Raw genomic sequence first — 24835 nt, forward strand, 5'->3', positions numbered from 1 at the left:
TCGGGAGGTGAGGGTAAAATTCTTAAAGCAGAGGCTCACTTTGGGGAGCCACTGAAACACACACTGCAACAGGAAGTGATAGTAGATCTTCTATGCAAGACAAAGACAGCAAAAAAAAAAAGGCTGACATGGGCTTTAACCAATCCCCCTCTATCTAAAATTAGGGAAGATTATTTTGGCTTGATATACACTTCAACCTCTCCTGCTGAAGTTGCATTTCCAGGAATGCAAAGTACAAAAGAGTAGTGTGAGTAAAAAAAAATATATAATAGTGTTAGCAAGTAGGGTGGCTTCTTAGGTCTCAGGTTCAAAGACTTTAAGAGGTATGGGAATCCGGTGGCTGATTTCACTTGTCCTAATCAACCAAAATTTAAAATATTGTCCCTTTTAAGATTTAGGAGAACTTTAAAGCAACTCTTTCATGTGAGAATTATGGAGGCTGCCATTACTGAACTCTACTTCTGACAATGCTAGTCCGCTGGTCATCATACTGAGTTTTCAGCTCAGGTGATTTCTGGCAGGATCAACAGGTTATTATTTTTTTTTTTTTTACTTACTAAACAGATATAAAAAATGCTTTCAGTTTTGTATTTAACAGACCACTGAGATCAAAAAAAGGAGTTAATTGTCAGGAATTACATACACTTTTAGTCAGACACAAACAGGCAACTAGCATTTTCTTCAGGAGGTCAGGAATGGCAGCTTCTTTACTCTCTTCATGACAATGTCACAAATTGTTTACTTTACCCAATTGAAATAACTTACATGCTATTTTTTAAGAAAATATACTTTTTAATAGTTTAATTAATAGAGGTCTTTCTTCAGTGAGTTAATCTGCTGTGATGTTTAGCTGTCCTTAGAGCACAGGGCAATAGCAGAGGCATTCAAGTCTTACTGGCCACTTACCTTTTTTTGTAGTGACATTGTCATTTATCGCCATGAACATTTGTTTTAATTTGCCCTGCTTTGGCTTGTGATTTCACCCTTGTAATGCAGAACAGCATATATATATTGGTCCATTGACAGGCAATACTTTTTTAGATGCCAAAGAGTATGCTATTGCATGTCCCAACATTGCCAGCACCATCCTGGGTTCTACCACATGGGTTTTTTTTAGCTAAAAATGATTATGTTACTGAAAATTCAGATTCAGTTATCATATTACCTAGTTTAACTGGCACAGGGCAATGTCATTTTGATGGGGACTGGAAAGCCACAAGAAAGAACGTGGAGGCTCCTACACGCAAAGCCACCAATATTTTACCTGGCTTTCTACGACCAAACCAAATTGACCCTTATGCATATTGTACATCATTCTTAAAATATTTATTGCAATGTGTTCCTTTACAGGCTAAATGAAGTAAAATGAATGGTGGAGTAGTCTATTAATTTTGTAGAGCAGAGACACAAAAGTATTTGTTAAAATGTTTCTAGATCTTTGACATTCATCAAGTGCCTGAAAACTTTGGTGAGATGTTGGCTGCATGTTTTTATTACCATTGTTGTTTATCACATTTTCTTTTTATGCTGCCATACATTTTAAAAGTAATTGCCTCTTTTAGTGCACTATTCAGCGCAAAATAAGTGGGACTGCAGCACAAAGTTGGTGGGACATTCTTTTACAAGGAGGTCTCCATGCATGATGAGCGGTGTATGCAGAAGTTCCTGGTCCGGCATCCTTCCTGGCGATGCACTATAAGCACAGGGAAGAAACGGGCATCATGATAAGTAGGAGGGTTTTCATTAATGGCTAGCTGGCTAGAGTAGGAGCAACATCGTTCATCTGGGCACACACGATCTGCAAGGCTGCTGCTACGACTCCTCCAGAGGCCTGTCCTGTGGGATCCATGCAGCTGGCATAGGGAGAAACGGCTGGTGCTGAGGGAGAGATGTGATGGCCCCCCACTGCAGCTGTGCATAGCATGGCGAGAGAAGATAGAAGAGCTGCTGGATGCTCTGTTGCAGCCTTCACAGCCTCTCAGGACACCACTGTACCCACAGGCAGAATAGCTATTGCATAGTGAGGCATCTGTTAAATCCATCAGCACTGCCTCAGAGTAGCTTGGAATCAGCTGCCGATTGGTGCATATATGCCATTCCAGTTCAGTACTGTCAAAGGTGCTGACTCGTGGCATTCTGAATCGGTATATAGGCTCCTCTGCCACCCCAGGTTCCCTGTAATCCAACCCTAGAAGTTTCTCGATATGATAATGAACGTGAGCAGTTCGATACTCAATAAAAACCCTTAGGGGCCATGAGAGCATGAGTAGGGCAGCTGCCCAAAAAGCATAATGGGAAACATACCACGGCAGCTGCTCTAGGTTCACATAAGCAATAACTAATTCCTTAAAGTCCACGTTTTTTAGCTGCATGCCTTCCCTTGCCTCCATGTAGTCATCTAGTCCCTCAATCTCTGTGAAGAAGCGGGCTCGCTGGGTGAGATATGAGTTCTCTGACTCCAGATTAGCAAAGCTGAAGCACTTGGTGAACTTTAGTTTGGTGGCAGGGTGGCGGTCTAGGTCCAATAGGTCTTTGGATATATCTTTTATGCCACAATGAGAGTATTCAAATTCTGCTTCAGCCACATGAGTGTTCACTCGTTCATGGTAGACCTGAGTAGTAGTATAGGCATCACCATGACGGTAGCGAGTGACTTGTCTAGTGCGCCGGACAAAGTGGTAGCTAATGGCCTTCCACCAGATGCAAGGTGTAGCTTGGCGCATACGCTGTATCTGATCATAAACACTAGTGACATCAGCCTTATGTTGGAGTTCACTCTTGGCATGGCAATGCCAGCATTCTACTAGGTAAACTACGTACAGCATTGCTAAAAAGGCCAGAGGAATGTAGACATAGCCATCAGAGCAAGGGCTGCCATGGTAGATCATGGATCTTCCCTTAAGGGAACTGTCGAAACTGAGCTTGGTTACACTGGTAACCTGGCACCAGGTTACAGCACAAAGGCATACAAGCATGAGGATGGAGAGAAGGAGACATTTCCAGTGAGAATCCCGGCACATAGACGCACTCAAGGACTGCTTCTCTGGACGTTGCTGTAGAAAGTCAAGGAGAGAAAAGCCATGTTAAAAAAGTAAACAACATATTAAGAAACAGCACTGTATATTGTGATGAACTCAAGAGGGCATTACATTTATATAAAAAACTAAATTAATACCCGCGCTGATGGATCAATAAAGTGAATGAATATATAATTATATGTAATAAATAAAGTGTATAAAAAGTATGCAGCTGCTGCAACACTAAGTAAACCTTAGGATGATAGTTAAAAGCCAAAATTAAGCAGCGCTAGCATCGGTGACATTCATCATGTGAAACAAATAATAAATAATCAATTCATCAAAACATCTAAAATACATATGTAAAATTCTATAAGTGATCAAATTAAAGTGCTCAAGTGCTAAAAAAATATTAAGTCCATCAGAAAACTCTAAAAAGTGAATAAATAGGAAAAACAGTCCTTATTCGTGATCCAAAGTAAGGTGCTCAGGTGCTGAAATATATATAAGGTGCTTCAAAGTGATAGGTGCCCCTCTCGGTTCCCCACTCACCAAATTGCCAATATTTGGGAGCCTTGAGATTATATTGCACATTAGCCCTTTAATGCCAGGATCTTAAGGATATTTCTCCATAAGCCTTTCGATATAGGTAAGTATATGGATCCACTTCCGCATCAACAAATAGATCACAAGGAACAGTTTCTTACAGAAGTTCTTCACTGTTTTTCTCCTTTGGAAAGAACTGCAATCCTTGTTGTTTGGCCAGGGATCTTGCCTGTTCACTTATAGAATTTTACATATGTATTTTAGATGTTTTGATGAATTGATTTTTTATTATTTGTTTCACATGATGAATGTCACCGATGCTAGCGCTGCTTAATTTTGGCTTTTAACTATTTTAATTACATTTATATAGCCCAGGAAAAAAAGGTATTGTAACACACAGGAACCAGTGAGTTATGTCTAGACAAATCATTGAGGAAAAAACATACAGGGTTGCAAAAGACAATATAAGTGATAACCTTCACAGCTTCACAGACAAGAAACAAGGTATTTTGCACAGCCTGTTCAGGGTCAGTGCAGGGTTAGTATCGTCCAGCACCCCTGTACTAACACAAGGGCAGAGCATTATCAGCAAGTGGAGGATAGCTGCATGTCCTTGTAGGGGTAGCCATTATTTGCAGAGAGCCAGCCTGATACAGACCCTGTCTCTCTCCACCCTTCCAGTTAAAATGCACTATCTGACCTTTGAGTTAGAAGATGAGCACAATACTGTGCTGCCCCTCTTTATGTCACAAGGATAGAAAAAGTGTTCCAGTTTAATTTGACAGAATATTGGCTACCTAATGTAGTACTCCATTTTATACAATTATCCTTTAACAATGAATCTCTGGCCAGGCAATTGACATTAAAGTATTTCTCTATTTTTACCAAGCAGAAAATTAGCTTTAAAACAAACCCTAACTGACCTCTGTAGCTAAAGGCACTATAGAGAAATTCATCCTCAAAATTCACAACAGAAACACTCATTTAAGTTTTTCTCTCAGCAGCTAAGTGTGGCCCGAGCCTTCTAATCTCTGCTGTGAACATAGTAGGTGTGCTGGGAAGGGTAGCAAGGTTAGCTGAACTGCTGAAAAAAGGGCTGAAATTACATTACTGCTTTCACTATAAAGTGTTTTTAAATCAGATGTTTAATTATTGTGAAGTTTATTGATGAATAGGTGTGCAGTGCCTGAAGCTAAAGGGGTCACTGAGGGGTTGTTCACTGCTGGCCAAGAATACGTAAATGCAAGGGCTGTACTGAAATTCATTGAAAAGTGGGCAAACTTTTTATAATATTGCATATAGTAGGTCATTCAAATTCCACAATTTAGTAAAATAACTGTTCTTCTCTAGTAATTCCTCTTCTACTTCTTTTTCATTGCAGGTAAATAAGGGATACTAAGAAGAAGGAACATGCCACACCGAGTTCTTGATGAAGTAGGGGTGCAGGCTGTCTGACATCCACAGAAAGCTACAGAATGTTTACAGGGATGACACCATTAACGAGCAATGTGCACATATGAATCAAATTTAATTGGTGTTATCTCCTTAAACATTCTGTAGCCTTCTGTGGATATCAGACAGCTTGTACCCCTCTTTCATCAAGTATTCAATGAGGGCACATTTCTTCTGCTTTGAATCCATTATTTACCTGCAATAAAAAAGAAGAAGAGTTATGATAGAGGAAGAGTTACTCTACCAACATGTGAAATTTGTACCTATGTAAGTTATGAGCACATACCCTAGGTATCAGTAAGTAATACCACATCCCATGTTTATGGTAAATTCTTATGTCAGTCCAAGAGAGGACAAAAAGGAAGCATGTGGGGACTTTACAGATGTTTTTTTCTCCTGTTACAAGTCCCCTATGTGCAGGCTATCCATTCAAAATGTGAGTTTAGTCAGGAACTTTTCTACAGTGAAAAATATAACCATTATTATATGCTTTTTTTGCAGATGCACTATAGCAGTGATAGGGAACCTTGGCACCCCAGGTATTTTTGGAACTACATTTCCCATTATGCTCATGCACTCTGCAGTGTAGCTGAGCATCATGGGAAATGTAGTTCCAAAACATCTGGGGTGCCAAGGTTCGCCATCACTGCACTATAGCATCTCTTTGTGCAATTTTATATCATTTACATACATGTAATGTTGTGGCTGTTCACCCTGCAGCACACCACTCCTGAGAAAGGTCCAAGTGAAACACGCAGAGAGAGAGACCTCATCTACATCTATATATGCACAGTATATACAGTATACACAGTTGTCAATAATTGTTTTTGACATTCTAAATGGCTAGATGGCAATTTGCCCCTCTAGGTAAACTTGACAAATTGTGGATGGGCCAGCAGATGACACTACAGTAAATTGGGAGTGTTGATAGCATTATATACAGTATATACTGTATATATATATATATATATATATATATATACACACGTGTATATATATATATATATATATATATATATATATATATATATATATATTGATACACCCCAATCAGCCATAACATTATGACCACCCACCTAATATTGAGTATGGCCCCCCTTTTGCTAAAACCTAAAACTGCCCTGACCCATTGAGGCATGGACACCAAAGTAACATCCACATGAATGGCAGGACCCAAGGTTTCCCAGCAGAACATTGCCCAAAGCATCACACTGCCTCTGCCGACTTGCCTTCTTATACCGCATCCGGGTGCACTCTGTTCCCCAGCTAAGTGACGCACACGCACGCGGCCAACCACATGATGTAAAAGAAAGCGTGATTCATCAGACCAGGCCACCTTCTTCCATTGTTCCATAGTCCAGTTCTGATATTCAATTGACCATTGTAGAAGCTTTTGGCTGTGGACACGGGTCACCATGGGCATCACAGCCCCATACACAACAAACTGCGATGCCTATTTTTTCTGCTTTCACCACATCAACTTCATGGACAGCATGTTTACTTGCTGCCTACCAATCCCATCAATTTTCAGATGTTATTGTAACGAGATATTCTCTTTACCTGTCAGTGGTCATAATGCTATGGCTGATCGGTGTATTATATATATATATATATATATATATATATATATATGTGTGTGTGTGTGTGTGTGTGTGTGTGTGTGTGTGTGTATTTTTTTTTTTTTTACTTACTGCTGAGAAATCCATTTACTGGAGTTTTCAGTTCTGCAAAGCTCCAGCAGTCACAACAAAGCCAAATGATTGTGTCACCAATCTCCAAATGATTATCCCTAAGAGTAAATGAATAAATGGGGCATCCAGCAGTAAAAAAAAAATGCCTTGCTTATGCCTGCAAGGGGTGTAGACAAATTGTACCAAAAATAAATCTTGCCACTCGAATCTCAGAAAGATATGGGAAATGGGCGCTACAGTATCCACCAAAAATAAAAATATTTCAAAGAGGAGTTTGCCTTTAATACGAATACAGGTGACAGTGCTCTCGAGAGCCGGCTTTTACTTGCTGATGCTTGTTATATAGAAAAAGTGGCCCGCTGGCTGTTAAAGATTAGGGAGCTCTTTTTTAAACTGTTGTTTTTTTTTGCCTTAATGAGAATTAAAGCTGAACTCCAAGAACTCAGTCAGGGACATTCTAAAATGTGCAGGATTACTATCGCTAAGTCTAATAAGGTGCATGCCACCTTGCGGTCTTATATATTTAATTTACAACTTACATTTTTCCTGATTGCTGGGAGCATACCTATTGCTATATTTCCCAAACCTGCTTTGCATGATTGATTCCAACACTGTACCTTTTTATTAAATTGCAAGATACAAGTACACCCTGTCTGATCATTAGGGCCATTACCTATTCTGTTAATTTTACATTTGGAATTTGAAGGCTGGAAAGCTACTGAGTAACTACTGCTGGAACTCCAAGCCTGGGAGCAGGCCAGGCAACGGGATGAGCTGAGCTGCAAAGGAAAGGTGAAGTGCTCCACAGTACCTGCAGCTATATTGGTAGGTGAGAGCTTGTTTTAAAGCTGTTGTTACATGTGTGTATATATATATATATATATATATATATATATATATATATATATATATACTGTATATATATACACACACACACTATATTACCAAAAGTATTGGGATGCCTGCCTTTCCACACAGATGAAATTTAATGGCATCCCAGTCTTAGCCCGTAGGGTTCAATATTAAGTTGGCCCACCTGTCAAGGTTCTCGCCGTGCCATACAAACAGCCAGGCATGGCCGCCACTAAGTACCTGACATGGGATTTGAACTTGCGTACTTTGATGTCCTGTCCTGTTATCCTACCTCTGAGCCACACTTCAGCTAATATGGATCCAGTCCTGTTTATCTGAGATTGCCTGCAGCACTAGGGGGCTGGACTTTACCTGTGTATACTCCTGTCTCTTATTGTCCACCTGAAGCTAATTGCTCATTTAAGCAGTGTCAGTTCATTGATCATTGTTCCTGGTTGTTCCTGTTTGACAGACTTAGTTCCTGTGTTTCAGACTGACTCCGGCTTCTGTCAGTACCTTCGCTCCGTGTTGATCCTGTGACCTTATCTTCCTCCCATCTCCTGATCCTTATCCGGACTTGTGTCATCCAGTGTCTACAGTGTTATTCCTGGACTTCCCTTCTATTGTATTCCTGCTGGTCCTGCTTATTGGAGCACCTTTCCTGCCAAGCCCCCGTGCACAGATTCACAGCCCAGGTGGCTTCCTTACCTTGTCACCTTGGGCTGTGGATACCTGCAAGGGTGAGCGTACATCTCTGCATTACAGACTCCAACAAAGGTAAGCCCTGACACCACCCTTTGCAGCTATAACAGATTCAGCTCTTCTGGGAAGGCTGTCCACAAGGTTTAGGAGTGTGTCTGTCGGAATGTTTGACCATTCTTTAAGAAGCGCATTTGTGAGGTCAGGCATTGATTTTGGAGAGAAGGTCTGGCTCGCAGTCTGCACTCAAATTAATCCCAAAGATGTTCTATTGGGTTGAGGTCAGGACTCTGTGCAGGCCAGTCAAGTTCCTCCACTCCAAACTCGCTCATCCATGTCTTTATGGACGTTGCTTTGCGCACTGGTGCGCAGTCATGTTGGAGGAAGGGCCAACCGCAAACTGTTCCCACCAAGTTGGGAGCTATAAATTGCTCAAAATGTCTTGGTATGCTGACGCCCTAAGAGTTCCCTTCACTGGAACTAAGGGGCCAAGCCCAACCCCTGAAAAACAACCCCAATACCATAATCCCCCCTCCACCAAATGATTTGGACCAGTGCAAAAAGCAAGGTCCATAAGGACACAGATGAGTGAGTTTGGGGTGGAGGAACTTGACTGGCCTGCACAGAATCTTGATCTCAACCCAATAGAACATCTTTGGTAAAAATTAGAGCTCAGACTAAGAGCCAGGCCTTTTCTCCAACATCAGTGCCTGATCTCACAAATGCGCTTCTGGAAGAATGGTCAAACATTCCAATGGCCACACTGCTAAACCTTGTGGACAGCCTTCCCAGAAGAGTTAAAGCTGTTATAGCTGCAATGGGTGGGCCAAGTCAATATTGAACCCTACGGACTAAGACTGGGATGCCATTAAAGTTCATGTGTGTGTGTAAAGGCAGATGACCCAATACTTTTGGCAATATAGTGTATATGTAAAGTACCTTCATATCTATTTACTAAGCTTAGAAGCATAAGGATTAATATAGTTAATGCTGTTTAAGAGAGTTTAGTTTTTACTTTAATGACATTAGTGTCATGGTTGCACCCTGCATGAAATGTTTATTCTCAAGATATCGTATATACATAGTAAAACAGATACATTGCATCCATTTAAAATTTTACATAAAACTTTAAAACAACTTTATAGTTTCTCTTTAATGCAGTGATAATGATATACAGTTGTTGTAGACATGGTTCCAAAGGTCCAGATCATGTGACAGCCCTTTGGTTGGAAAGTTATACAATGTATTATTGCACATCTCTTGGTAAGTCAGTGGCAGTTGTATTGAAAAGGTACATGGTGTAAACCAAATACATTCCATCCAAACTATTCAGTGCTATGTAAAGTACTAATATAGTCCAACTGTGATAGATTCTATTTAAATATGCATGCAAAAATAATTTGATAGACAAGCCAAGATTCCAGTTAATTTCCCAGCTGAACTAAACATAATTTTCCGCTCACACATGGGAAGAGACCTGTATTGTACTCCATATTTCAACGAATGGAGACTGCGGAATATTCCCTCCTAGACACCATTAACCCCACAGAAGCTCAGAGCCTAGAGTTTATGCATTATTTAGTTCATAGTCGGCCTCTCCAGCAAACATGAGATTTGTCTTCAGGGAAGAAAGCTTATCACTGGAAAACAGTTTACTGCTATATTGTACTGCTGCAGGGTGAACCGATAGAGCCTTGTGACAGTACTTGTAAAGTGATTGTGTCCAAGTCCCTGGCATGCCATGAGCAGAGGAGGAACTTGTGAAGCAAGCTTTCATCACTGACGAGGATCACACTGAGAAGGAACGTGTGAAAACTGGTATCACATAAGCGTGCGATAAACCAAGGCTGACTTGATAACGTTTTAATGTAATTTTCTTGGACACTTTGCTGCTGGGCTGAACACATAAATAGCTCTTCTATTTAAGTGGACATTAATGTACCATAATAACTGTAGTTCTAATGTTTACTTGGAAATCTAGTTATGTCTGTAATGCATTTAAACTGGGAGCTAGTTGTATATGTAGGAATTAATTGGTAAAGTTTATAATAGAAGGAGCTGTATTACCATCTCATCCATTTTGTTTTTTTTGTTTTTTTTTTCTGTTAATTCTTTATTTATAATCCATACCATATAGTAAGGTTACATGAACAGTAGGTCAGTATGTTATAAAATGCATATAACAGTTGAAAGTGTAAGCAGTTATTGCAATACACTTACCATAGTCATTCAGTTATGTACAGCCCAGACTGTTATGTAGTATCACATGGATCTACTGCTGCAGACCAATTCCCTTATCTGCATACAGTAGCGTTGAGATAATTTTCGTATTATTCAATAAACTTTAGATCACAGTGAATAGTGCATTTTATGTAACACTCTGCAAAAAAATCTGCTCCACCCTCTCCAACGCATTTCACCCCAGTAGGGGCTTAAAGTGATTGTAAAGTCTCACTTAAAAAAAACAAAAAAAAAACAAACAAACATGTTATACTTACCTGCTCTGTGCAATGGTTTTGCACAGAGTGGCCCGGAACCTTCTTTTCTTGGGTCCCACTTCGCTGCTCCTGGCCCCTCTCTACTGTCGAAAGCTCCCACTGCAAGCAGCTTGCTATGGGGGCACCTGAGCCGAGCTGCAGCTCTGTGTGTCCATTCAGACACAGAGCTGCAGTTCAGCCCTGCCGCCTATCTCTCCTGATTGGATAACTGACTTTGATTGACAGCCACGGGAGCCAATGGCACTGTGGCTGTGTCTCAGCCAATCAGGAAGGAGAGTCCCGGACGGCAGAGGAACTCGTGGACATCAATGGACAGAGATGGGCTCATTTAAGTTTTAGGGGGTGCTGGGGAGGCTGCTTCACACAGAAGGCTTTTTATCTTAATGCATAGAATGCATTAGGATAAAAAAACCTTCTGACTTTACAATTCCTTTAATCAAAACAGTAGCTATAAGCCTACTTTGAGTAGTACCTTTTGTTACTTCTTAAAAAGGAGCGCCAATCTGGGCAAAAAAAAATTAAAAGTCAGCAGCTACAAATACTGTACCTTTGGGACTTGTGTGTGTCCCAGAAGGCACTGGGGGGAAGGAGGAGGTGCCAGACATACTCAAATCTTACCTGGAAGTGGGAGCAAGTACCTGTCAAAACCAGGTACCCGCTCCCCTCACAAAGTGCCAAATGTGGCAGTGGAGGGGTGAGGGTGCGAACAGGCGTAGCTTCCCTTTTTGGGTGGAGCTCCGCTTTAATTAGTATAGTTGGTTTAAAAAGAAATCTGTTTGTTCTGCCTTTATATAGGAACCGCCTGCATTCCTATTGTATGGTTCCACCATCATCTTGCTTTCAAAGGCTCTTACCACGGCAGTAAAGACATTAAGAAGACATGGTTTTCCTATAAATTTGTCCGCTTTGGTCCTTGTTTTTGTACAACAGGCCTGAAATCCCCCATGGTGGTATTGGCTACCAGGCTGTATTAATATGCAGTAACATAATTTCCAGCATATTTAGGCTTAAAGTTGATGTAGACCCTGAGTTTGTTAAAAAAAGAAGAAAAAAAAAAAAAGATTCACGCAACTTTTACTCACGATTTTCCTATTTTAATTGGAACCTTACAAGGAAAATGGGTGAATCTTGACAAAGTTGTGTGACTCTTGGGAGAAAAAAAGACCTGCAAACAAAAAACAAAGAAAGGGCGCACCTTACCTAGTGCATTATCCTCAGTAAGGCTTCATTGATACAAAATAAAAATGGATACTCACAAACAGAAGATGTAAACCAGCATATCAAATTCAAACGTCACAGTCCATTGTTACAGTGCCCATTATCTTTGATAGATAGGGGCTCTGAGGAAGAGGCAATGCCTCGAAACGCTTCAGCCGTCATTCTTTCAAAGATAATGGACACTGTAACAATGGACTCCGACGTTTGAATTTGATATGCTGGTTTACATCTTCTGTTTGTGAGTAGCCATTTTTATTTAGAGTTCCGTAATAGGAGTGGTCTGGGAGCCCTGTTTCTGAGCGCAGGAGAGAGGTGCTATGCATTGGAAATTTGTTTTGGTGAAAAAAAGACCCCTGTGTTTACATTATTTGGAATCAATTACTCATATTCACCCTGGTTTTATCATTTGTTGCATCCTGGTGCGGCTAACTACCTGCAGCCTCTTCCTGTCTATGAGCACACCGGCAATGGCTGCATGGCATTTCTCATGGAAGGCTTGATGAAGGTGACAACAGTGGACCATGCCTTTGTAATTTCTGTTGGAATGAACCACTTGTGGTCTCCATTGGAAGCCCATGTATTAGTGCATTGCAGGATCAAAAATAACAGAGAGGGTTAGAGCGTTGTAACCCTATAACAAAAAGATTGATGACCTACACAGGGAGTTTGAGATGTGATAAATTTGAAACACAAACGCATGAATTATAATCTAATCAATAATATAATTTTATTATATAATATATAATATAATATATATATATATATATATAAAGGAGGTGATACAATGTAATCTGAAATTATATATAATACATATATATATATATAATATATGATATATATATATATATATATATATATATATATATATATATATATATATATATATATATATAATATATAATTTCAGATTACATTGTATGTGTGTGTGTTTTGTGCAACTCCCAGTTCCGCTCCCATGCACCATTGCTGCTGCAGGGAACGGAACCAGGAAGTCATCAGACCGACGGACGAGCGGCGGGGATCTTGGCGGCGATCACAGCAATGGGAGATCATCGCTGGATCACCGGGAGAAGGTAAGGACCCCCGCTGCAGGCTCTGCACATCTACCCCAAGCGTAACTCGTGGATACCGATAGTAGCATGGAAAAAACACCCCGAGTCACGCTCGGGGATACCGCTAAGGGAGTTAAGCCTAAAGTGTTACTAAACCCAGGAACCTGCATCCTCTATATCTGGTCTCCCACAGTACACAGAACATGGACATGCAATAGTTTTAGTAAATATAAACTGATAAATACCTTTTCTCATCAGCAATATATAGCAGCCTTGTGACTTCCATCAGTTCCTAGTTAAGTTTGTAGGAGGGGTTTTCATTCTCCCCTGATCCTCTGTCTGGACATGTCTAAACAGTGCTGATTGGCCCTGTGCTGATCACATGCACTCTTCCAAGAAAAAAACAACAACTCTCTAGCAATACACACCAAACTGAGCATGTGCAGCCCAGCTCCTGGCTCTGTAAATATAAGGTTATTTTTTGGAGACAGTGGAAGAAGAGGATGATCAATGAGACAGGATTAAACATCCTTTATACACAATGCAAAGGATTAACCCCTTAGGTTCCACATTAAGTATAACAGGCATGCTTTATTGCATATACAGACTGATTTTACTGTTGTGGGGTTAGGTTCGCACCAGAACAGGGAAAAAGTTCTAGCGAACATGTGAATCCTATTAAAGTTTATCGAACACCGACATGAAAAATCAAAAGTCCTCATTTTAAAGGCTTATATGCAAGTTATTGCCTAAAAAAGTGTATGGGGACCTGGGTACTGCCCTGGGGGACATGTATCAATGCAAACATTTTTTTTTAAAACAATCATTTTTAAAGGAGCATTAATTGTAATGATGCTTAAAGTGAAACAATAAAAATGAAAAATTCCTTCAAATATCGTGGCTGGGGGGTCCCCTTAATGTGCCTGTAAAATGGCACATCTGTACGATGAATGGAGACTGCTGCAGCAATACTGACATTTCTAAAGGAAAAAAAGTAATTTAAACTTGCTTGCGGCTGTAATGTATTGTCAGCTCCCGGCAATACAGATAAAAAAAAAAAAGAAAAGGCCCCCCCCCCCCAGTCGATACCAGGCCCTTCGGGTCTGGTATGGATTTTAAGGGAAACCCGATGCCAAAATAAAAAATAACAGCGTAGGGCCCCTCCAAAATCCATACCAGACCCTTATGCAAACATGCAGCCTGGCAGGTCAGAAAAGGGGGGGGTGAGCGACCACCCCCCCTCCTGAACCATACCAGATCACATGCCCTCAACATGGGGGGGGGGGCTTGTTGATGGGGAATCTTCCTGACAACCCTGGGCTGTGGTTGTGGGGGTCTGCGGGTGGGGGGCTTTTCAGAATCTGGAAGCCCCCTTTAACAAGAGGGCCCCCAGATCCCAGCCCCCCCCCATGTGAATGGGTATTGGGTACATCGTACCCATACCCATTCACCAAAAATGTGTAAAAAAAAAAATAAGTACCTAAGACAGTTTTTGAGAAGTCCTTTATTGAAAAATAAAAAAATAATGTCCTCCGATTTAAATCCATCGTCACTCACGCCGCCCACCGCATCCGCCGACCCGAAAAAAAAAAAACTCCCCTCCCATTGAACGTTTCCCACGGACTGCCTATTTGCAGTTTGACAGTTCTTTTATAGGGAATGGGTGGGGTCATGCCATGCCGGGGGGGGACAGCAATTATGCCCTAAATATTATTAGTGCTGCTGCGCCACAAAAAAAAAAAATCACTGCTGACGCAGAAGGAATAGCACACTCGCACAGTGCATTATAGGGCACTCGTCAGCAGGCAAACTTTCCGCTGAGCACCCCTGGTGTTCATCTGTCTGTTCAGTGAACACACAAACACCCTATGTTCGAGTCGAACATACGTTCGACTTGAACATAAAGCCCATCACTACTGACATCACATCCAAGATGGCGGTACTCAGTAGCAATTTCAGACCGTTTCAATGTCTACACAAGGGAGGCTTTACAGGCAAATAACATGCATAAAATATGTTAAACGTACATACAGTACACTATGTTGTCAAATATATTGGGACGCCTACCTTTACACGTACAATACCTTTAATGGAATCCCAGTCTTAGTCCGTAGGGTTCAATATTGAGTTGGCCCACCCTTTGCAGCTATAACAGCTTGATCTCTTCTGGGAAGGCTGTCCACAAGGTCTAGGAGTGTGTCTATGGGAATGTTTGACCATTCTTCCAGAAGAGCATTTGTGAGGTCAGGCACTTATGTTGGAGAGAAGGCCTGGCTCGCAGTCTCCTCTCTAATTCATCCCAATGGTGTTCTATCGGGTTGAGGTCAGGACTATCAAGTTCCTCCACCCCAAACTTGCTCATCCATGTCCTTATAGACCTTGCTTTGTGCACTGGTCCAAATCATTTGGTGGAGGGGGGGAATTATGGTGAGGGATTGTTTTGCCGGGGTAGGGTTTGACCCCTTAGTTCCAGTAAATGGAACTCTTAAGACATCAGCATACCAAGACATTTTGGACAATTTCATGCTCCCAACTTTGTGGGAACAGTTTGGGGATGGCCCCTTCCGGTTCCAACATGACTGCGCACCAGTGCACAAAGCAAGGTCCATAAAGACATGGATGAGCGAGGAAGAGGAGGAACTTGACTGGCCTGCACAGAGTCATTACTTCAACAGGGTCTCTTTAATAGGAAATGGCAGTTACCATGGTATTTATCTTAATTCTAACCTGGTGATTTGTTACATTCACTGCATATTCACTGAAGACCTTTACTTCAACGCTCTGAAGTTATTTGCATTTTAAAAGGTCTGGAAGTTTAAAAGTTATGGGATATGAGCCATCTGACAGTTCATAGTGAGGTCACTTTGGTATCCCATAATCTCCCCATAAAATACTATAAAATACAATAAATCTGTCTATAGTAGCAAACCTATAGTAGTAACAAAAAGATACTGAATGTAAGGTAAAACTAATTTGAATTTGAATTTAAACAAATTGTAATTTATAAGCAACATTTTTATATATAAAAAATAAGAATGAATTACCTACATTTATATAACTATTGCTAGAATATAGGAAATAATATACAAAAATCTAAAAATCGGATTATATGCAATATGGGGGGGAGATTTAAGAAAAAAAAAAAAAAAAGAAAAAAACTACCGAAAATGTGCTGGACTGATTTAGACTATACAGTAAATCAGCTGAACTTATTATGAGTGAGTGGATTTCTATATTTCTAAACCAACGATGTTTAAATATATGCATTTTTCTATAATGGGACATATGTTAACTCAATAGTTTCTGAACAAAATGATAAAGAAATTAGGATCAGTACAATAAGATGTATGAGTCTTCCTAACTGTATTTGTTATTTTATCTCAATTTACCCTAAGGGTCCATGTACACGGGACGTTGTTAAAAGTCCCTTTGAATGCTGGAATTTTTAGGACGTTTGAAACGTCCGTTCGGTCGCGTTTGTACCCGCGTTTAGCGGGCCTTTAGAACCGTTCCTAGAGGTCAAAAAAATTATTCCCCTTTAAAATGGAAAAACGCGAACGCCAAACGCGGGTCATCGCGTTCGGTCGCGTTCGGACGCGTTTGGTCGCGTTTTTGCGTTTGAAACGCCGGGAAACACACGTTCGAACGCAAAAAATTGCGTTCTAGAAACAGTCCCTGAACGCAACTGCCTGCAAACGACCGCAAACGACCTGGTGTACATGGACAGATAAGATAAAATGTAGATGGGTTCAGGGGCTTCTAAAAAAAAACGCCCAACTGCTCCTAAACGGCCGTTTCCAGCGTCCCGTGTACATGGAGCCTAAGACTTTTAATTCACCAACACAAATATTTTATTTTTTTGTATTTTTATTTTTTTATGCACTGAATGGCACTCCTAAAATGACATGTGAGCATTGTTCAGTGTAGTAGCAATATGCTGCTGCTAGTCATAGTCTGTCATCTAGCCTTGAAGACTGAGGACATCTAGTGGTAAAAAGGAATTCCTGCATGGGACAGCTCCTGATTCGAGTTTAGCATTTCAGCAAAAACTGCTTAGTTATTGTTCATTTTGCTAAGCTGTTCATTTCTATTTTAGAAGTTTTAGGTGGAGTTCTGCTTTAAACCCTTTTGTAGTCCCTCCACCCCAGCTCTCCAGCCAATCTTATACTTACCTGTCCCAGGGAAATATCAGCTTGTCAAAGTGCAATCTCATTTAATCCTATGGAGAGTTAGTCTGGAGTATATAAGCAGAATTTTAAACTCTGACCAGAGTGTGCTGTTAAAAAGTAATTGAATCATATGGATATATTTCCTATAGCACACAAACATCTAAATATAAATGAATCAAAATGACAAAATTGCAATTGTTCTCAAAGGAGATCTAGAACTGACTCCAATACATAAGAACGGCAGGAGTTTGAGTTGATTTCATAAATCACTTGACACACTATAAATGGCATTCTCATAGCGGTATAAATCAGCAACTGTAATATATTGAAATGTCACATAAAGGTATAACTAGCAAAATCACAGATGGTTTGGAAAACTGCAAATATTGGGAGCTATTTATTGAGGGCCATGTAGCTCTGTACAGCACTGTTATGAAAAATTTCATCTTTCTGAGAAACATAGAGCATGCTTTATTGTTTTGTCATCCCACCACTATTCCAGATGCTCATTTGTCAGCAAGGCACAAACTGATCTCAAATTGAATTTTAAGGTTGGATACAAATTATGCAGCGCATTAACGCAGGCGCGTTTCACTTGGGCAGTCTATTCCTTATAAATAAGCTTCCAATGCAAAACAACCAATCTGAATTCAGACCTGCACTATTTTTCCCACATATTACATCACAACACACAGTAGTGATATACAATGCATTGTTGTGCACGTTAGTGCAGGTGCATTGGATGTTTGCGTTGGAGTTCTATTCAAAATGAATGCAATTGCAACACAGTAGTTGCAATTTGTTAACACAATGCATTGGCATGTGCACAGGGTGTGCCAGGTGTGCCTGGGCACACCCTAATCACCCCGTGTGGTGCATATTTCCCCTGTTTAGACCCCTGATATTTAACCAAATTAAAAAAAAATAATAAAAAAAATAAAATTTAAAAAAATAAAATAATAAAAATAAAAACTACTGACAACATCCACTGCCCTACTGACCCCAATATTTGCCTTTATGACAACATCCACTGCTCTACTGACACCATCCACTGCTCTACTGACATTGTCAGTATAAATAAACATGCACACGCACATGTGTTTGAGCTTTGGGGTGCACACCCTAATGCAATAGGCTACGCACACATATGACACAATGCATAGGTGTGACGATGACCCAAGTAGTGTACTTCCAAGCAAAACATTTAGAATAGAATAGAAATTTAAATAGAAGGGCCAGAGTCCAAGTCAGTCTTAACTGCTTTTCATGGCCCCAAAGGGAGGTTTCCTCTTGATTCCTATGCCAGAAATAACATTGTCACCAGGACAGGAAATGAGAAGAAACCCACAACAGAGACACATAAAGCAATAAAATTGTCATTTTAGGACCATAGGGGAACGCTAGAGCCCTTATCAGCTTTTCATTGCTTTCTGTGACCCTGCTAAGGAGTTTATTTCACTTGCTGTCAGGAGCGTCCTGCTCCTCATTCCAGCATCCTGGTTTTGGCTGCGGCATTCTCTGTCCAACTGCAACGTGATTAATGTGGCCAGTCTCTGGGTGGAGACCAAACCTGATTTAATCAAGCCAAGCCTGCAGTGTCATGCTTGTGATCAACAAGAGGTTAAAGTGTCAGTAATCTCACATCATAAAAAAAAGCGACTAATAAATGCTGTATTACATGCTTTTCATGTTCAGTGTCATGCTTGGCTCATTTAGTGGCGCGATCAGGGTCAGGCTTGAGGACCAGTTGCAGTAGCGAGACTGTCATCGACCAACAGGATAGGTACACAGGCAGTCACCCTGGCAGATGATGTGGGCTCATCTGAGGTGCGGAGTCTAAGTACTAACCACCAGAGCTCCTGATGGTGGAGATGGATACTTCTGCATGTTAGTACCAGGTCCTCAGGATCGCCCCACCAGCAGGTGAGCAAGCCGGGGTCTAGAAGTGGATAGGCAGGTAAGCATTAAACAGAAGCATACTCAGTAAAACAAGCCAAAGCTCAGTAATATGTGGTTACAGGTTAGGATCAGGCAGAAGCGTAGTCAAGGAACGAGCCAGGTGTCGATAATGAGTGGTAGGACAATATGTACAGTAGCAGGGAAGACTAGAGCGATATGCTGGCTGAAGAGCGCAAAATAATCTTGCAAACAGGAAGTGCAGAGACATGGCTTAAATCAGGAAGTTCATGGGAGGAGCAAAGAGTTCAAGGATCAGCAGAAGTCATGGCACAAAGCGAGATTGTCCAATGGATCAGACAGGGTGCTGTCCAGTATATTAGGTAGCTTAGCGAGAAGAGTCATCACCAGACACAGGAGAGGTCCCCGGTTCAAGTCCAGACCCTGACACTCAGTCTCTATGAGATTAGTGTATTCTGCAAAAAACCTGGTTTATCCTGCTGCTCTCTATCTCCACCTTCTGTTCTTGACCCCAATTCAGCTAGGGATTTTGAGGTTACGGTGGCAACTCTGCACATGCTCAGTTTCCAGTGAGTTTCTATGCCAAGCATTTCATCCTGACCACATCTGAGCAGCTCATGTGACTATAGAGTCATACATGTAGGTGTATACATAGTGGTAAATGACAGCCCACTCCCTTCCTCCTTCTTCATGCCCACTAACCAGCTAAACACAAGGGGGGACAGGATATTACATGTATATTAACGGTGGCTTCACTTCCCTCTTATTCAAAGACACAGGCTGGAGGGGCGTGACACAGCCTGTGACTGGCAGAAATCCTTTCACACCATGTTATTTCCACAAAATAATAAAGATCTGATTTCAGATATATATTTGTATGCCAATTTAAAACAGTTTTTTTTATAATAATTATTTATTTTTACTCTGTATTCCAAAGGCTGTTTTTTTTTTTTAACATGTGACCGGCAACAGAGGATTAGAAGCTCCCCCTGCTTATGTTTCCCTGCAGATAGGCTGGGAAAGAGCTGGGTCATGTGTCAGCTGTTTATCGATTAGGAAAAAGGCACTTGTATGGATTTTTTAAAATTAAAATAATTATGGTGCCATCATCCACATTAAATAAATAGAAGGGACCATGTTAATTATACAGTATGTGTTTAGTATCACTTTAAAGCAAACATGAGATTGTAGTGATTGGGTTTATACCTACTTGATAGCAATTTAATGTTTCTTATATGATTTAGGAGCTCTAAGCAAATAATGCAGGGAAAGGCTTCATAACCAATTAATGAGAAAGACACAAGCTTACTGTGCACGTCTGCAGCAGCTCTTCTCCCCTCTCCCCACTTTCACATGCTTGGCTATGGTGGCACTCGGCAGGAGGCAGGAGCGGATCGGGGTTACCATTGCACAGAGCAGGTAAGTATGACTTGTTTGATATTTTAATGGAAAAAAAAAAAAAAAGCTTTACAATCACTTTAAATTATTTAATATGAAAATGGTTTTGAAGCTAGAAAGATAGATTCATTTACTTTTAATCTGACTATCAAAATCAATAAAACCAGATTTAGTTAGTCTTCATGGCTAGACTCATGAAATAGTTATTTGGCGCACAGGCAGGTAGATGACCTGAACAAGGTTAGTCCTCCGAAAAATGTATATAAATCCAAAAGTCCAGCAATAAAACATAAGAAGGAATTGTTAAAAAATACATATATAGGCGGCAGCCATCCTAAGATTGTGTCCAAGGAATGCTGTAAGGAAAACAGAAAAGGAAAGGAGAGGCGCCACCTGAGTGTAGTATTAAAGCATCATCATTTATTCCAATAGATTAAAAATACTTACAAGATTTAAGGCGATTACACCCTTAACCACTTCTGGACCGGACGATTTTCCCCCCTTAATGGCCAGGCCATTTTTTGCAATTCGACACTGCGTTATTTTAATGGGCAATTGCGCGGTCGTGCGACGCTGTACCCAAATAAAATTGATGTTCTTTTTTTCCCACAAATAGAGCTTTCCTTTGGTGGTATTTGATCACCTGTGCGATTTTTTTTTTTTTTTTTTTTTTGCTCTATAGACAAAAAAGAGCCACAATTCTGAAATAAAAAAAACAATATTTTTCACTTTCTGCTATACAACATTCCCCCCCAAAAAAATGAAAAAATCTAAATTTTTCATAATTTTTAGGCCAGTTTGTATTCTGCTACATATTTTTGGTAAAAAAAAATCCCAATAAGCGTATTTTGATTGGTTTGCGCAGAAGTTATCTTGTCTACAAACTAAGAAAAAAGATTTATATAATTTTTATTTTTTTTTTTTTACTAGTAATGGCGGCAATCTGCTATTTTTAGCGGGACTGCGACATTGCAGCGGACAGATTGGACCCCTAACTGCCATTTTTTACACTTTTGGGGGGACCAGTGACATTACTACAGTAATCAGTGCTAAAAATATGCACTGTTACTGTAATAATGACACTGGCAGGGAAGGGGTTAACCCAGGGGAGATCAAAGGTTTAAATGTGAGCCTAGGGGGGTTTTCTAACTGTGAGGGGGTGGGCTTATTGGATCAACACAGGCACCTGTGTTCCTAAGTAGGAGGAACACAGGAGCCCTGTGCTTATTGCTGACAGAACAACGGTCTGACATGTTTACAACGGCAGGCTGCCATTCTGTCTTCCCGGGGAGTGATTGCGGGTACTCAGCGGCATTTGCTGCCCCCGTCCCTGCAGATCAGCTTCACCTCCGGTGAATCGCCGTGTGCGTGTGCCCCCTTCCCCCATGCCCGATCCCTAGGACGATGTATGGCTATGGCGATTTGCGCAGCCGAGCCCAGCCTGCCGCAGTATATCTGCGGAGGGCGGTCGGCATGCTGTTAATGGATAGTGTCATCAGCCCTGTGGCTGCCGCTGTCCTGCGGGCTCATCTGAGGATCTGATCCACTGGATGCAAGGAGCCAGAAAGCTGGGACGCCTCTATGTAACCAGGAAGTCCGTGCAACCCAGTGTGGACCGCAAGGGCGGAAATGACGTCACCAGAGGAGGCAGGGACCGGGATCGTGATGACAAAGTGCAGGCTACTTGCTCGGAGCTCACAGCTCCTTCTACTGGCCTGCTGGTCTCAGGAGGGATGCAGCTTATATGCACAAGCGTAATGTCTGCCGCCGTGGGACTACCTGGATGTTTTTGTTAAAATAATCATATTACATAATAAAATGAACAAAAGCCAATACTAAGATTCAAAGTATCATACATTACTGAGTCTTTTTAAAAGGGTTGTAAAGTCAGAAGGTTTTTTATCTAAATGCATTCTATGCATTAAGATAAAAAAAAACCTCTATGTGTAGCAGCCCTCCTCAGCCCTCCTAATGCTTACCTGAGCCCCCTCACTATCCAGTGATGTCCACGACTGTCTCAGCAATCCGTGACTTCCCTCCTCATTGCTAAGACACAGCAGCGGCACCATTGGCTCCCGATGTTGTCAATCAAAGTCAGTTAGCCAATGAGGAGAGAGGGGGGTGGGGCCGAACAGCAGCTCCGTGTCTGAATGGATACACGGAGCTGTGACTCGGCTCGGGTGCCCCCATAGCAAGCTGCTTGCTGTGGGGGCAGTCAAAGGGAGGGAGGGGCAAGAAGAGCGGAAGAGGGATCCAGGCTGCTCTGTGCAAAAACCAACCGCACAGAGCAGGTAAGTATAACATGTTTGTTATTTTTATTGAAAAATGAATGAGACTTTACAATCACTTTAATCTATTGGAATAAATGACGATGCTTTAATACTACACTCAGGTGGCGCCTCCCCCTTCCTTTTCTGTCTTCATGGCTTAACTGTATTCTCTTGTCACATGATTTTTAGTGTGCTACTTCTTCCTAATGTTCCAGGGAGGCTACAGAGGGCTCTGTGAGTCCTGTACAGTCCTGGAACCAGGGACAAACTTCCTTTTCTTAATAGCTCGGGCTTCCAGACATTCGAAAGTTAAGGATTCTAGCAAACACTGAGTGCAGAAGATAAGTGCAGAATAAAACTGAAGACAATTGGTAGGTTGTAGCTTGAGGAATTTTACATTTCATGTTTGACACACATGCATCTTTAAGACTCAGCAGCACAGGAAAAAAAAAAAAAACATTTCTTGTGTCCACAGATATGGCACTTCAATCTGCTTCATAGCGGTCTTTCTGTAGAATAAACTGACAATGCGTATATCTAATATTTGCCAGACAGCACTAATTATGCCATACTGGCATCCACAGCGCTGACAGGCCTGCAGCTACTGCTGACAGAAGATCCACACTGGACTATGCTTGCAGGTGTTGAGCAGCTGCCACACAGTGGCTACTGCTGACTTCTCAATATTCTTGCCGATCTTCCGGAATTCTCCCCACCACTTACATAATATTCAGCGTACCCATGTCCTGCTTATCAAAATACAAAAAAAAATAAAAATAAAGCATTGCTGTGTATTCTGCCGTCTAAGGAGAGCAGACCTAAAGGAAAACTCTGCCAAGATTAAGCCATCCTTCCTGGAACACGTAAGCAGGAAGAAAAGTTAGGAATCCCCGAGCTGCATGCATGCTCTGTGTTGGTGACTCAGAAAGTATTTAAAATATATGTAATCCCTAACATTGAATTTCTTTTATTTGCTCCTGTTTGCTCTGGTAAGCACTTGACCTCTGGAAGATTTACCCCCCTTCATGACCAGGTCATTTTTTGCAATACGGCACTGCAATACTTTAACTGACAATTGGGCGGTCATGCGACGCTGTACCCAAACAAAATTGATGTCCTTTTTTTCCCACAAATAGAGCTTTCTTTCAGTGATATTTAAACCCCTTTGTTTTTTTACATTTTTTGTGCTATAAACAAAAAAAATAACTATTTTGAAAAACTATTTTTTTTTACTTTCTGCTATAAAACATATCCAATAAATTTTTTTTAAAAATCAATTTTCTTCATCAATTTAGGTCAATATGTATTCTGCTACCTATTTTTGGTAAAAAAAATCCCAATAATTTATTTTATTTATTTTTTTTACTAGTAATGGTGGCGATTAGCGACTTTTAGCGGGACTGCAATATTGTGGCAGACATTCTGACACAAACGGGGTTTATTTACTAAAGCTAGAGAGGCAAAATTAGTCACAACTCTGCACAGAAACCAATCAGCTTCCATGTTTTATTGCCAAAGCTTAAAGAGGTTTTAAACCTCAAAAAAAAAAAAACAGAAAGACAAAAGCATAATGCGCTAGTATGCATTGCTAGTATACTTACCTTAGAACGAAGTCCCCGCAGCGCCGGCTGCTCACTGGTGACACGGCCGACATGTTCCGTCTTCCTTCCGGGTTTCCTTCCTCCAGCCATCTGATTGTCCAGAGCCATGATGATGTCACTCCCACGGCACAGGGCTCTGAAGGAACATCACGGGCGGCCGTTCCAGGGGAACTGTGTTTCAGGGGACTCGATGTCCTCAGGAACCTTCCAGTGGAACCCACCGATCATTCCCGAGAGAGGCAGGATAGCGGTCTGCCTATGTAAACAAGTAAAAGTGCCATTCTGTGACAAGGGGGCCAATCAGTGGGTCCAGAGGACCCGATGTCCACTATGTCCAATCACAGCGGGAGCAGGTCACTGGCTTCCGCGCCTCAAACCCGGAAGCACGAGATGACGTGATTTCACGCAGAAGAGCCACCGCCCCGCTGTTTATGTAGTTGGGGCAGTCGGCAAGT

The 24835-nt window shown here is 41.2% G+C and overlaps 1 protein-coding gene across 1 annotated transcript in view; it reads right to left on the bottom strand.

Moving 5' to 3' along the window:
• Nucleotides 1-1487: 1487 nt before the first annotated feature.
• The window catches only part of LOC309569467 (transmembrane protein 151B), a 90661-nt gene continuing 67313 nt past the window's right edge, over nucleotides 1488-24835 (bottom strand). The window contains exon 2 of the mRNA XM_082275312.1: nucleotides 1488-3053. Within this exon, the coding sequence (XP_082131438.1) occupies nucleotides 1620-3053 (1434 nt within the window). The 3' untranslated portion in view covers nucleotides 1488-1619. The remainder of the gene's footprint in view (nucleotides 3054-24835) is intronic.

This window comes from Pelophylax lessonae, assembly GCF_965119305.1.
Source record: "Pelophylax lessonae genome assembly, chromosome: 13".
Lineage (NCBI taxonomy): Eukaryota > Metazoa > Chordata > Amphibia > Anura > Ranidae > Pelophylax > Pelophylax lessonae.